A 15,826-nucleotide genomic window follows, 5' to 3' on the forward strand; every position below is an offset into this window, starting at 1 on the left:
AGAATACATCGAAAAGTTACAAAATCTGAACTTGATATAAGAACAAAACCCGACACCATCCAAGAATAAAAAACACTACCACCTGAGAAAATCGAAAAGTTACAAAATCTGAACTTGATATAAGAAAAACCATTTCTAAGATCTAATAAATAAGTTTCAGACAGAGAAAAATATGCTCCAGTTATTCTGAAACTCCAGAGGAAAGAAACCCACACTTTTTACTACATATAACATTAAAGCCATATCCAGCACATTTGAATTCACAGCAAGAAGAGCTAACACTCTTACATTTTGCCTCAAAACCCTTAGGTGGGGGATCATCAATCTCAGCATCTTCCTCTTCATCGTCTTCTTCAGCCTACTCAAAATGGTTAAAAAGAAGATGAACAAGATTTTTATAAGAAATAGGATAAATTTTCAGACCTTTCTTTCACCATGATCTAAATTAAATTCAAAGTACATTAAAAGAACAAGAAAAGAAACAGAAGTCAACAGAAAAAGAAGATAACAAAAATACAAATTTGGAATGCAATCTCCAAGAAAAAGCACACAAAAATAGCTCACCATTACTGCTTAACTAGACAATAAATAGCTCAATCAAATGAAAAATAAAAATAATCCCTCGTTATTTATTCTTTCTAACTCTGTGTAGTTAAAAAAACCACCACAAAACACGAAGAGAGCGAGTAAAAACATGCACAGAGAAAACGATTAGTAAACACAGAATGAATGAATCAAACAAATTCCAAAAAGTTCAAAACAAATACCAAAACGTTCAAAAAGACCAAATCTTTACACCGATTAGATAAGACTAAATTAAATAAAACAAACCTCGATACCAAACACGGATTGCTCGCCCTCTTCGTCAGATTCTTCCATATCCTCATCTAACCGCAATGGCACAACATCTCTCTGCTTATGAACTAGATAAAAACACAAACCAGTAACAACAACCCGAAAGAAACAAAAATACAACAAAACACACAATTAAGAGTAAAGAAACACGGCTATCAATAATCTATCCGTACAGTTTCTACGGAATTCTATATAAACGGTAAATATAAACACGTACAGGCATCAATTTCATCATTCATCATGTCTTCGTCATCCGAATTGAAGGGAATCGCCTTTTTCTTCGTCGGACCACTACTTTCCTTCCTTTTGTACTTCCCTCCTTTTCTACCCATGATTAACAGTCTCGTTGATCAACTATAAGAGATCGAAAAACAAACAAATTCCTTTGAGTAAATTACAGTGTGATCAAGAAACACTATAAACAGCCCCGGAAAAGATATAGTCAGCCAAGCAGAAATGTACATACATAGAAAAAGACAAGGTTAGTTTATCCTGCTGCTGATGCCGCCGTACTGCCTCCGCGCCGCCGCTTTCCAGAAGTGGGGAGAACTCGTAGACGCTGCCTTGTGGAGGGAAGAAAAGGTAGCGCATGGGCGTTAGCCCATTTTCTATGTTATTATATATATATTACATATATTCGGTCCCAATAAAAATTAGGCAAACCTAATTATTTTCTATCAATAAAAAATATCAAAAAAACCTTTTAAAAAAAGTTTCACCAATTTTCGTACAAAAATGGCTAATCTAACTATTTTTAAGGGTTGTATTTAATATGGAAAAATTAAACGATTTTTAAGCACTTTTATAAATTACAAAAATATATAAATATTCAATCAAAATCTAATGATATTCTAAAATTAATATATTTTTATAGACTTTAAAAAAACGAAATAATTTTTTAACTTCAGTTTTAAAAACTTTACGAAAATAAAAAAGTATTCAAAATTTTAATTGGTCAAATATCAAGTCAAGTATAATTTCTTTCTACTATCCTTGTTTATTCTATAAGAGTAGATCTCTTGTTAGACGATTTTATAAATCTTTATCTGTGAGACATGTCAATCTTATTCACAATAAAAAGTAATATTCTTAGCATAAAAAGTAATGGTTTTTCATGATGCCCCAAATAAGATATCTGTTTCACAAAATACGACACGTGAGACCGTCTCATATAAGTTTTTGTCTTCTATAAACTAGTAAAAGATGCACACGTATTATATATTTGTTATTATTATTTTTATTCTATATTCTATTCATAACAAGTTTTTCACTTTAATATAATATAATATAATAATTATTTATTTTTATTGAAATTATTAATTAATAATGCAACAACGATTTGAATACATCCACATAGTTTAACAACCATGAGATGGTTTCGATTCTAACACAACCATATTTTATAATTTAAAAAATTTATTTTGATCCAGCAAGTCTTTAACAACATGTTCATTTGTCTTAGATACGCAAAATTTCGATTTAACCGAACGAATCGAATTAATTCAAAATTTTAGTTAATTCATTTGTCTAATTTCGATTTAACCGAACGAATTGAATTATTTCAAAATTTTAGTTAATTCATTTGTCTTAGATTTTGATTTAACCGAACAAATTGAATTAATTCAAAATTTTAGTTAATTCAGAAAGTTCGTTTCTTAATAAAGATGAAATCAATTGTTTCAGCTATATTTATTCAATTCGATTTTGGATTTCAAAAACCAGTTAAACCGATTAAATTAACCGATTGCTCATCCCTAATTTGTTCCAATACAAAATCATAAGTTTACTAAGGTTTCTTCTCCTACATAAATTAAAAGCTGACTAATTAAAGAGTTGGACCCGACTTACATTTGGGTCACCCGTTTTAACCAACAATATGCTCCAATTTTTAAAACTAATTTAAAACATTAACCATAACAATAGTATTATTCAAGAAACTGAGAAACCCAAAGAATTTGAAGGCATAACTAAAATTCACTCTAATAAAACCACTTGCCATTAAAAGTGCAATCTTGAACATAAAACTCAAACTACAGATCACTTACAATGATCAAATTTGATTAATACAAAGGAGCTAAATGCAACTTCTCATGAGTCCTCATCACAAGCCTCAGCAGCAGCTATTGCCGAATCCAATTCATTTATCAGCTGCTCACTTACATGTTTAGCAACTGATATCATATCCATTATGGTGCTTGCACATAATCCCGCACCCCCTCTTTTTGTCAGCCCGCATATCCGCCCGTGCCTATTGACAGAAACAGAGACGGCGGAACTCATTTGGGATTCCTCTTCCAAAGTTGCATCTACTATATAATGCCTTCCAACCTGAAATTTCAGATAAGAGAACTAGTTGGTTGTGTTCAAAGGTTTCATGTCAAAGACCAAATACCAGATGTTTGAACTATCTTGCCTTTGTTAAGGTGACAATGACAGGGACTCCGGTTGTATCAAACTGAAGAAATTCCTCGTCGCTTACATCAACCTCTGGCTGCTCATCGGAAGAGGCATCTGCTGAAACTTGGACTTTTGGAATGGCCGTATTGCTTAGCGCAGCCTAGAAGGGGGCAGCGTAAATGGGAAAAGCAAATAAGAACACGGCGATGGAAAAGTAAAACCACCATACAGTAATTTAAAGAATCTCTAATATGAAACGACAATAAACCTTAACAGCAGCTCCCAAGGCATCCAGCATATTACCATCTGAACTAAGGACAAGACCATCAATGTAAAGATCCCAACAAACCTTCCCGTCAATGATAGATAGAGACGAAAGATCAATCCCAGCCCCTGCATCCCAATGCATAAAGAATTTCAAGTCTTTAAACTGTCAAAGTATAATATCTCCCTTACTCATTGATTATTTATACCTGCGCCGCTTTTACCACCCAAAAGACATAATTTAAGTGCCGAAGAGAGCTCCACGGCTAATTCCTCGCTGCCTCTGCCCTGTGATTGACGACACAAAATTACAGCAAACCCATTATAGATGCGCTTGCACATTGAATGAGAAATGAGAATATACAGGGACATGCATGAATTAGGTTATCCCAAAGAGGAAGAGTATTCTAATTAAGACTAAAACTAATGTAAATACTAAATACCTTATTTCGGTATTGGAATTTGCAGACACACACATGAACTTACTTTATTTTAAACTTCAGCATTAGTTTTAAGTTTTAACAAATGCTAAATATAGTCTTTTAAACCCTTTTTTTTAAATAGTCTTTTAAACCTTTTTGTAGCATGAATTTTTCCAAAATATCACTTTGATCCTCATTTAACTAACGCAACTGCAGGGCATCACCGATAGACAAGCATTGGCGGCAAAGCTTTAAAATATGACGATTCAGTAAATTTGTAACACGGCCACCCTGTACACTTATTGATTCCACACCACAAGGCCTCGATATGAAAAGGCAAACTTTAAATATCATGAAAGATGATCAAATAGCCTAAATGAAACCCCTACCACTACAAGCATGAGTAAATCAATGAAGCACTTCACCAAACCTCTGTTTGGCTAATAAATAGAACTATCCAGTCAAGTATAAAGCAGAAATGGGTAACTGAATAATAGAAGCATCCAGTATCTAAAGCCCACAATAAACTAATGCAAGATAAATTCATGTTTGAACATGACAACAATATTCTCCAACAAAAAGAAAAAAATGATCTATAAATCATAACATTCAAATGAACAGCAGTAAACCCTATAAGATGCTCCAGATCGTCAAGAACTAACAATCTCCAGATTGTGATGAATGGTTAAGTGCTTCATCGGCTTTCCTTTCTCAAATCAAGTTCAACCGGACAATTTGCCAAAAACTGTCTTTATTAACCCGGGGCTTGGGTACTAAAGAAAGTACGTGCGCAGTAACATTGTATATATATATATATATATATATATATAACTTATGCCCTTTTTTTCCCAATAAACTTCTTATAAATTAGTTGGAACATATTTTCGCCTAAACAATCTAATTCTCAATTATGCAAAGTATCATAAGTAAACTCCAGTGTTTGAACTATCAGCAGTAAATCAATAGAAACATGAAAGATTTTAAACCTCGAATGTTGGCTCAGCTGTCGAGCTGCAATCAACAAAAATAGAAACCTTTCCTTTGTCAGGATGAGATGGATGGGGCTTGCCAAGCTCAGCCTGCAAATGAAATTATGCATTGATCACGAGTCGAATTATAACATAGATCTCAAAGAAAAATGACTGAAGGACAACGTATTACTTTCCCAAAACAATGAGAAATTCAATCAAATGTTGAATCCAAACGCAAATTTAAGTATTGAAGTCAAGACAGTGAAACACCTTCACACTTGCAATGACAATTGTTGCACCTATCGTCACTCTTGCTGAGCCACTAGCCTTTTCACGTCCATGAGCAGAAATGAGCGACATTAATAAAATGTCTGACATACAAAAGAACATCCAAAGATTTGAAATCTGGATACCTGAGGAATGACACCAGTTTCCACATTGATGTGCCGGTAAGCTAATCTTTTCCTTCCATCAGTACGAAGGTCCTGAGCTATCCCGCCCTTTATGAAATTTTTCTCTCCAAGGGAAAGCAACACCATAGCTGTGAAAAGGTGAAATAACATATGTCAAACATGAAATGCTGACAAAGAGAACCATCATCATGTATGCATGATCAAACAAAACATGATGAAGGGAAGAGGGTTGGGGCTACTTGTGTGTGTTGTGATGGTGATGGTTCTCTTTATTTGTGTGGCAAATGCAGATCACCATGTTCTGTCTAGAAAAGACGACGCCGGAGATTTACCGCCAACGAAGACAAGCTAGCCGTCACGAAAACTCTGTTACAAGTAGAGAAAAAGTAAACGCTCTTAACAAATCATAAAAAATTACAATTGTACCTTTCAGGGTGTAGCATTAGTTACACATTCAATTCTTAGCAAAAGCAAAGCGGGCATAGATAGCAATTGCATAGACAAGGTAGAGTAGAAACAAGTATAAAAGTATAAAGTTGGCATTTCAGATTTGAATCCCAGATAGAAATTAAGGAAGTTTAATGAATTCCGTCTCAAACTGCACAACCGTCAAAAAACTCCATCTAACGAACATGCAGCAAGCGTGCAGAAAAAAAACTCCAGCAGTGACATTAGCAGCAATAGGACACATTATTATTGGAAAAAAGATAAGAATAACGGTCACAAGCAGTAGGATTGTTGGAAAAAAGGGGAAAGCATAGCGGTCACGAGCGGTAGGCTTGAATGAATCTTGTAAATTGTCCAACTAGCACTACAAACGTTAAGTTCTAATTTTTTATCCACACAAAAAAAAAAAAACGAACCAGCACCATCAAAGCGACGAAAAAAGAATGAAATCCCTGCCATTTTACCACATTACAGAAAACATGCACATTAATCTTTTGCTTGACGCAAATTTGTGCTCACGTCCTTTGTTCATTATTTGGGACCACTTTTCATCACTGCTTAAATATACAATGGTTGCGGCATAAGTGCCAAGATTCATCTGTCCCTCACAGATTATGCAGCGTTACGGTCCATCATAATGAAAAATAGTAACTAATTTCGTGAAGTACTACATAGAAAAGAAGAAGCCGAATCCAATACGAGACCGCGTGAAACAAGCTAACATAAATTTCTATCATGTTTCCACAAAAAGATGATTAACAAACAATTAGGCGACAAATCAAAACAGGGAAACAAACAAACTTTGTTTTGGAAATTCTAAACCCATAAAATAATAAAACTTTGCAACTAAAGTCACGGCTTCGAACAAGAAATCACTTTCGGATGATAAAATCCATCACGAATATGCGCGGTCAGGCGTTGAAGTATACGATAGAAAACAAAACATGACATCACAGTCGAAAAAAGACAGACGCCGGAGATTTACCGCCGACGAAGACAAGCTCGCCGTCACGCCGTGAACAGGACAGTGGATATCAATGGGATTAGGGTTTTCAGGTATGAAGCCATAACTTCGCAAGTAGGGGGATGAATGCTCTCGTGGGCTTGGGCGTTGAATGATATTTAACGTCGTACGTACCAGTGGAAGCAAAATATAGAATTTTAAATATATAATAATAATAATAATAATAAATTAGATAATTTCACATACTAAAAAAGATACTTTTATATTTCAAAAATATAAAAACTTTCAAAAAAATTTCATTTAAGTGAGAATATAACTTTGGGCTTGTTTAGTTTTATTTCTTAACAAGAAATATTAAACTTCGTTTTTTATATAATTATATTGATATGCTAAATATCTATTTTGAAAAATAAGTATTTATAGGTTTAGTGAGTCTATAATTTATCATACAGTCGTGATACCATAAATGTGACCATAATACTAGAGGAAAGGAAAATATCATTAGCACGGCCTTTTTGGCTCGCAACACTTACTTATGGATTCAACAAGAATTCTTTGTGGTCAAATATTGTTGTGCGATGATTGTGTCTGATTAACAATTTTAATTGTAAATCCAAGTATTTTGAGAATTTAAATATTTATGTCTTTCACTTTCACCCTTATTTTAAATTCAAATTTTTGCATCTTGGTCAAAACTAACCGGAGAATAAAACAATGCCAAAGGTGAGACTAAATGTGCTTTTCTTTTAACATTTTACATGCATAATAATTGACGCAGCTGCAGGGCATCACCGATAGACAAGCATTGGCAGCAAAGCTTTAAAATATCACCGATAGACAAGCACGAGTAAATCAATGAAGCACTTCACCGAACCTCTGTTTGGCAAATAAAAACAATTATCCGGTCAAGTGTAAAGCAGAAAATGGGTAACTGAATGATAGAAGCATCCAGTATCTAAAGCCCACAGTAAACAAATGCAAGATAAATTATGTTAGAGTAGATGTCATGCAAGCCAACGGTTGGTCAGGGAATTTATTGAATCAAGTGTAATAAACAATCTTTATTTTAATATAATTTAACTTTTTATAGTTTAATTTTACTTCATCTGTATATCCATACAATCACCATAGATAGAGTCCTTGATTATACTTTAATACAAATGAATTGTAATTCGATCTTGAAACTCATTTGTAAACACGGTATATTCTAAATTTGTTCCTAGTCGATTCACCCGCTTAAAATAAGGATAAAGATCATTTGAGCTTGAAACTAGCATCTGTGATGTTGTGTACCGTGTTTCATGGTAAGGGCATAGAGATATCCAATCATGCATATGTGCAATCATACGATGATTGTACTGAACATCCCTCCCTCGTACTTTCCAAGTGGTTTCATTCATCGAGAGGAAAATTCAGTGGCTGTGATTGTACATTATTAGTCCTTACGACCCGAGACAACACCGATGCTCTGCATACTAGGATTGTGCTTTGACTCGTTTACCGACTCCGCGAGGGTCACAAGGTGGCGAGGTAGGGTGCAATTGCGACATACGTAGGGGCCAGTGCACTGTATTCGGGAATTCACCGTTCACGTATGGGTATTGATATCCTATGTGATCTATCGAATAATAGTGCATGAAATCTCTGGCCAGAGTGTGAGATGTACATTAGAGAAAGAGTTCTCTAGTTGTGCGTGCAATGACACTATGAATATTTCATTATTGTATCACATAGCTATCGAATCTAATATGTAATCATCGATGAACCAATGGTTGCATATTTGATCGAGATATATGAGATGAATGGACCGTGATGTACATTAATCATAACCGACTGGTTCTTGCAGGCACTATCAGTGATACCTAGGGTGTAACGCCCCGAAAATTTGAAGGTCCACGCAAACCACAATTAATAAATTCCTTGTGTATTTCAATTAATTGTTTTAATTGTATTAATTAATTATGTTATGCATATTTACATGTTTAAAATATATTTTTCTACATGGTTGCATTAAAATGTATTTTTAAAGGTTATTCGAGTTGCGATCGAGGAACGGAGACCGATGACTGAAAAAAATAGAAAATATTTTTATTAAATAATTGTTTTTAATTATTTAAAATATGATTGATACTTTTTCTTATTTTTGAAAATAAGGAGTTTTTGAGGTGGTTTTATATGCCGGGACGTAAAAATTTTATCGGTGTTGGATTTTCAACAAAAATGCAAACATTTTGGCAACCCGGCTAATAAATTCACAAACTTTATTAAACAAAATTATTTTTAATATATTAATTAAGCACTAATAGACCTAATTAACCTTCCTAATGGGCCTAAGCTTGATTAGTATTTTAATTAACTATATAATATACTAAAACTACCCTTAACCCCATTATAACCCACGCCCCACCCCCCTTTACAATACAAATTCTTTCTTACCAAAATCACACGGCACACACGTACCATCAAGAACAAGGAAGTGTTCGAAAGTTGTAAGGATTTTCAAGCCGTCGTTTCCTCGTCGTCGTTCTTCAATCGTCAACGTAAAATTGTGTGTTTAATACGCAAAGGCACACCATATTCTTTCTTTACTCATCATCACACCATATTATGTAATTTTTTATGAATTTGCATGAAAACATGTCATACAACCTTTTATTTTCGTAGTCATGCTTATAGGTGTTCTAAATTCTTGCTTTTTGGTTCCAAAAATATGTTTTTATGTGTTAGAAGGGGCTGCCATGATTAGGACACGATCAAGGATGGTTTTACATGAAATATAGAGTCTTAGAACACAACCAAAACATTGCAAATCAGGAAAAAACGAAGCTGGAACCATAAATCTGTCAAAGAGTATGTAAGGCACGGATTTGGGGGACTTGGTTGCTTGGCTTGTGTTCGATTGAGCCAGGGCTGGGATAGAGTCATGTGAGGGGTCAAGGGAAGAGTCCTAACCATGCTAGGACTCGAGGCAAGAGGCTGGGGAGGAGTCCTAGCCACCCGAGAGTTACAACAAGGTGGGTTGCGCAGGTTGCAGCTGGTGCAGGGAAGAAAGGGCTTGGCCAGGGGGCTTTGGGCTGGGCTGCGCTAGGCTAGGTCCTTAGGGTCCTAATGGGGTGCACAAGGGTCTGGTCAAGGGCTAGTGCAGCTTGGGTGACTGCTTGCTCGAGAGGAAACGAGACAACCTTGAGGGAGCAAGGTTACGCGCGAGCTGCTGTCTTGTGCAGAGCTTCGTGCGTGGCTCAGGGGCTTGGGCTAGGGGTGGCTTGGGTCTGGGACTGGTCTAGGGTCAGTAAGGGTCATGGGTGCTCAGTGGTTAAGGGCTGGTAGAGTCCTAAGGCAGCTAGGAAACCTAATACAACCAGGACACCCTACACGCACATACACATGCAAACGGGTCTACTGTCCAGCAGGGTTTGAGCGAGCTAGAGCTAGGTTCTATGGGCTGGGATTGGTCAGTAGGGTTCCTAGATGGGTTGGCTCGGGTTTGGCTAGAGGTTGCTCGGGCGTGGCTCGAGTAAATTGGGAGATGGCTCGGTGTGTTGGTATAGGTGTCAAAAACGAAAATTTAAGAACTAAAATTGAAACCATGGGTCCACGGGTGTGGTTAACAGCTCACAAGGATATAATAAATAATAAAAATGTTATGTTTAAAATTTGGGATCAAAATAATGAGTTTTGGATTTATTCGGGATTTAACCGCTGCACGAAACTCTAATTAACTAATTAATTGATACGCCTAGATTTAAGCTTAATAAAATTATGAAAAACTATATTTAATCTCAAATAATTATTAAAAGTCTAAGTTTTTAATTTGAGAATTTTATATTAAGGTTTGGTTTAATTCGGGATTAAAACGCAGTAATATGCTATATTTAAAGAATAAATTAAAAGCCATCGATTTATGCCAAATAAAAATATGAGAAAATTCATGTAAGCTTATATAATTATTTGGGACATGTTAGAGTCAATGAAATTAAGAAAATGTAAAAAACGTGAAATTTTACGTCTAGGAGTAAAACGGTAATTTTACACCCGAAAATTAGTAAATGTCATGGCAGTGCTCTGAATGATGATTTATATGCTAATATGATTATTTTCAACGATTATGGATGTTTATGAATTTTTATATGTTAAAATATGTATTTTAATTGTTTATGGATTTAATATGTCAAAAATGTTTATAGATCGTTGTATGTTCAAACGTATTTTAAAATGTTTATGGGTCTTTATATGTTAAAATGTCAATTTTAATATTTATAGATTTTTATGATGTTAATATGTTTATTTTTAATGTTTATGGATTTTTAATATGTTAAAATGTTATTTTAAATATTTATGATTTAATATGTCAAAACGTTTATTTTAAATGTTTATGATGTTAAAATGCTCATTCTAAATGTTTAAGGATTTTATATGTTAAAACGTTTATTTTAAATGTTTACGGATTTTTATGATTTAATATTGACATTTAAAAGATATGTTGCATGCTTGGTTTAAAAGAAAAACGTTATATGCATGTTTAATTTTTATTAAGTGATGAGAATACGAAACGTTGAAGGAAGTGAAGTAATTGTGAATAAATATGTTGGAGATATCGTGTGGGGATCCGGACGCTAATCATTCTCTTAATCATAATTTGGGACAATTTAATCAATTATAATAACCAGTGTCTAAATTTTTTTTTTCTTTTTTTAAAATACAGTACTAAATGCGGAACGTAATGGAATACATTCTAATATACATGTCAGTATTAAAGTACAAGTCTTGTACTATATACAATCATTCAAACTAAGGTTTAACGACTACAAATCAAGTGTTTAAACCCTATCTCTATCAAAGTCCGTAGTCTCCACTCTAATCACGATCTCTCTTCATCTTCTCGACCCCGATCATGTCCCACATGTTGCCATGCACACATACAAACACGACAACAGCCGGATAACTCCGGTGAGAATAAAATCCCAGTATAAATCAACGAAACATGCAATCATATAATCAATATAAAAGCATAGACAGATATCAGGAATATGTATCAAAATCTGAAAACATAATCAATATAAGACTGTCAATCAGACTCGTGACTCCACGGCTCAGACTAGACTCAATCCTAGTCTAGGGATCCCGGTTTCCAGACGTTGGCATTCCTATATCAAATTCAGTAATAGAAGAAACTCCAATTCTATTCAATCGATATAACCAAACATCCGGTGTCTTGACCTATCCGTCACAGACTGTGGCACTATCGCCAATTCACTATCTTGTGACAATGTGCAATGTGCCAGTGACGATTCCATCACTATCGGCACTTATGTCACAAGATCAATCGTCTAATACTCATCTAATACATGCTTCTATAAATCAATAGAACAAGCATATCAATTCAAATCATTGCAAATAATAACAATAAGTATGTGATTTAGGGAAACTCAAGTATATCCTACTCGAGTCGTTCTCCCAATACCACATTGACTTATACCTTTCTTTTATTGCAGTTCTGACGACGTTCCTGTCTGGAATTCAAAGTCTCTCAACCCTCAATCTGGCAACGACAATATCAATCATATCATATCAATATACTGCTCAATCAATACTAATCTGCTTAATCTGGATTTAATTCAAAATCAACGACATAACGGCACAATCTGAATATCCCCGTCAATACCATATCAACATATAATAATTACAATCCATAACCAATATCTAATACAATCTGTAATCAATCAACAATTCAAATCTGTCCAACATCAATTGATATATTCTGAAAAATCATAACAATTTCATAATCAATCTGTTTCTAAATCTGACTTCGATTCTACGACGTCTAACATGTCAAGAACATCATATATGAATCATATCCGATTCTGACAGTATCATAATTTCAAGACATATCAAAACATAACAAAACTTACGTCCAGTTGTAGCCTGCGTCGATAGGAACCCAGTATCGAAGTCGGATTCACAATCGAACGGTTGGATCTTTCACAGTCACTTTCTAAAATAAGAATCTCAAGTTTTTCCCCGGAAGCTCTCGACTCTTTGTTGCTGAAGGAAGTGACGAAATCTTACAATTATATGTATATATTGCATGCTCCGGGGCAAGTGGCTTATTCTTTAAACAGCACGTCCCGCGCTCGGGCGGACATAAAGTTTCGCCCGGGCACGGAACTCTCGGCCCTTGCATTTTAGACAATCGCGCTCGGGCGGACCAAAAACTTCCGCTCGGGCGCGAAGTGTTCGAATTTTTTGCATTATTCAGTGGCGCCCGGGTGGAAGTTTTACTTCCGCTCGGGCGCGAAGTGTTCGAATTTTTTGCATTATTCAGTGGCGCTCGGGCGGTCAAAAACTTCCGCCCGGGCGCCAAACCTTCGGCCCAAAATTTATGCTTTTCATATACCTTGTCCAATCCGGTCTCGGAATGGCCCGGCTATAATCATATTAATTCATGATCAATAAACTCAGATTAATAGAATTAAAATCTCGGGCATTACATTTCTCCCACCCTAAATCTGATTTCGTCCCCGAAATCACAGGCAATCAAATCATATCAGAAAAAAATGTAACAGAAGCTAAATAGAAAACTCACATCAGTTAAATAATGCTGGGAATTCCTGTCTCATATCTGATTCAGTTTTCTAAGTAGCTTCTTCAGTGCCATGACGAGTCCATTGAACTTTTACGAGAGGAATAGCCTTCGTTCTAAGTTGCTTTTCCTTGCGATCGATAATCTGGATCGGTTTCTCGACATAACTTAGACTTTCATCAAGTTCTGCCTCGTCTGGCTGAATAATGTGAGAATCATCAGGGAGATACTTCCGCAGCATAGATACATGAAAGACATCATGTATTCCAGATAGAGAAGGCGGTAATGCGAGTCGATAGGCACGATCTCCTATCTTCTCGAGAATCTCGTACGGCCCAATATATCGTGGAGACAGCTTCCCTTTCTTGCCAAATCTGATACCTCCTCTGAAAGGTGAAATCTTTAAAAATACTCGGTCTCCTGCCTCAACTATCAACGGTCTACGTCGAACATTAACATATTTGGCTTGTCTGTCTTGAGCTGTCTTCATTCTCTTCTGAATCAGCTTCACTTTTTCTGTCATATCTCTAATCATATCAGGTCCAAACTCAGGTACCTCAGAGATATCATCCCAATACAGAGGGGATCGACATTTCTTTCCGTACAACGCTTCAAAAGACGCCATCTCAATACTTGTCTGATAGCTGTTGTTGTACGAAAACTCACAAAGTGGCAATGCATCTTGCCAATTAGTGCTAAAATCAAGCACTACAGCTCTCAGCATATCTTCCAATGTCTGGATAGTCCGCTCTGACTGTCCGTCGGTCTGAGGATGATATGCGGTACTCAGATGTAACTTCGTACCTAGAGGTTGCTGTAAACTCTGCCAGAAGTGCGAAGTAAACCGAGGATCGCGGTCCGAAACAATCGACTTCGGAACTCCGTGCAATCTGACTACCTCTCTGATATAAATATCGGCCATCTGGTCATATCTGTACGTCATTTTGTATGGAATAAAACATGCGGATTTGGTCAATCTGTCAATCACAACCCAAATCGCATCACAACCTCTGGAGGAACGTGGTAACTGCGTCACAAAATCCATGGAAATGTAATCCCATTTCCATTCAGGAATAGATAAACTGTGCAGTAAACCTCCTGGTTTCTTCCTCTCCGCTTTCACATGTTGGCAATTCAAACATTTGGATACAAATGTAGCAATATCAGCTTTCATTTGTTTCCACCAGTATCGTGTCTTCAAATCATTGTACATCTTCCTGCCACCAGGATGAATTCTAAAACGACTGCTGTGCGCTTCTGTCAGTATCCGCTGTCTCAAATCTGAAACATTCGGCACAACAATACGATTATTCACATACAAAACACTATCATGAACCTGATATTGCGATTGATGTCCAGCTCTGACCATAGCAATCGAATTCTGCACATTCTGATCAACTTTCTGAGCCGCTTTAATACTCAAAATCAGCTCTGGTTCGGCTTGAACAATATATAATCTCATCGGTCTATAATCTGTCTCAAATACCAATCCAGACAAACATCAATCTTCTATCAAATTCGAAAACACCAATCGTCGATAAGGATAAAGAACATATCTTTCGACTCAGTGCATCTGCTGCTGCATTAGATTTCCCCGGATAGTACTTGATTTCACAATCAAAGTCTTTCAATAAATCAAGCCATCTTCGCTGCCTCATATTCAACTCTGACTGTGAAAAGAGATATTTCAAGCTTTTGTGATCAGAATAAATTTCGAACTTCTCACCATATAGGTAGTGTCGTCATATTGAATTGCCGGTAATCGATACAGAGTCTCATCGAACCGTCTTTCTTCCTCACGAACTGTTGAAAACCAGACTCTAAATTCTGGAGTTTGACAAACTGATCAACCAACTGATACGCGCGATTATATTCAGCAACTGGACTTAACAACTGAAATCAGCTGATCTAATAAAGAAAACTGATCAGTTGAAAATCGATCAGTTGATACATTCAGCCGTATGCTTTTAAACTGATCAACCAACTGATACACGCGATTATATTCAGCAACTGGACTTAACAACTGAAATCAGCTGATCTAATAAAGAAAACTGATCAGTTGGAAATCGATCAGTTGATACATTCAGCCATATGCTTTTAAGCTAAGCATCCTTCAACTGAACATGTCTCGGAAAAGAACACTCAACCGACAAAGAGACATAGAAGACTGCAACTGAATATGAAACGCCGCACTTCAATCAATACAGCTTAGAACAACGCATTTCGGCTAAAGCAGTTAAGACGCCGCATTACAATAAATGAAGCAAACAAAAATGAAGTGGCAATCAACGGATACAAAGATTCAAATATATCTCAAGTTACCGTTGGAAGGGAAGCTTATAAATATGACAGAAAAACAGCTGAAGAAAAGAGAGAAGATCATTCCATTCAAAGCTTGCTGTTATTCTGCCAAAATCTTAGCTCACTCTTACTTGGTTTATTCGTAGCAGTCAAGGCTACAATTTGAGCTCACTAGCACTTTGTAACATTCGTTAAATTCGATAGTGCTAAGA

At 35.9% G+C, this 15,826-nt stretch overlaps 3 protein-coding genes across 7 annotated transcripts in view; all 3 read right to left on the minus strand.

Annotated features, from left to right (window-relative positions):
• LOC142547512 (SUPPRESSOR OF ABI3-5) overlaps positions 1 to 6,878 on the minus strand; it is a 30,597-nt gene extending 23,719 nt beyond the window's left edge. For 2 of the 3 annotated variants that reach the window (XM_075655853.1, XM_075655849.1), the window contains exon 1: positions 6,755 to 6,878. The gene's annotated coding sequence lies outside the window, so the exon portion shown is untranslated. The remainder of the gene's footprint in view (positions 1 to 6,754) is intronic. The other variant, XM_075655851.1, reaches the window with a different exon arrangement.
• The window catches only part of LOC142547513 (protein THALLO), a 41,689-nt gene that overhangs the window by 11,875 nt on the left and 13,988 nt on the right, over positions 1 to 15,826 (minus strand). The window contains exons 1-4 of one of the 3 annotated variants that reach the window (XM_075655858.1): positions 1,322 to 1,479; positions 1,073 to 1,209; positions 832 to 923; positions 289 to 358 (exon numbers count right to left, since the gene is read on the minus strand). In XM_075655858.1, coding sequence (XP_075511973.1) covers positions 289 to 358; positions 832 to 923; positions 1,073 to 1,187 — 277 coding nt within the window. In that variant the 5' untranslated portion in view covers positions 1,188 to 1,209; positions 1,322 to 1,479. Of the gene's footprint in view, positions 1 to 288; positions 359 to 831; positions 924 to 1,072; positions 1,210 to 1,317; positions 1,480 to 15,826 lie in introns of those variants that run through there. The other 2 variants (XM_075655860.1, XM_075655859.1) reach the window with 2 other exon arrangements.
• On the minus strand, positions 2,741 to 6,896 carry LOC142547514 (uncharacterized). The gene is made up of 9 exons (XM_075655861.1): positions 6,755 to 6,896; positions 5,562 to 5,688; positions 5,323 to 5,450; positions 5,180 to 5,236; positions 4,925 to 5,017; positions 3,726 to 3,804; positions 3,521 to 3,645; positions 3,269 to 3,412; positions 2,741 to 3,183 (listed from the first exon to the last, which is right to left on the minus strand). Exons 3-9 carry the CDS (start codon positions 5,446 to 5,448, stop codon positions 2,944 to 2,946), a joined length of 864 nt encoding a protein of 287 aa, XP_075511976.1. The 5' UTR covers positions 5,449 to 5,450; positions 5,562 to 5,688; positions 6,755 to 6,896; the 3' UTR covers positions 2,741 to 2,943.

Source organism: Primulina tabacum, chromosome 5 (genome assembly GCF_025594145.1).
Source record: "Primulina tabacum isolate GXHZ01 chromosome 5, ASM2559414v2, whole genome shotgun sequence".
Classification (NCBI taxonomy): domain Eukaryota; kingdom Viridiplantae; phylum Streptophyta; class Magnoliopsida; order Lamiales; family Gesneriaceae; genus Primulina; species Primulina tabacum.

Excerpts from the sequence above, each read along its gene's own strand:
- LOC142547514 (XM_075655861.1), bottom strand. The coding sequence starts at position 5,448 with ATGGTGTTGCTTTCCCTTGGAGAGAAAAATTTCATAAAGGGCGGGATA. Across the intron at positions 5,237-5,322 it reads AAACTGGTGTCATTCCTCAG|GCTAGTGGCTCAGCAAGAGT; the intron begins GTATCCAGATTT and ends GGACGTGAAAAG. Across the intron at positions 3,805-4,924 it reads CAGCTGAGCCAACATTCGAG|GGCAGAGGCAGCGAGGAATT; the intron begins GTTTAAAATCTT and ends CGTCAATCACAG.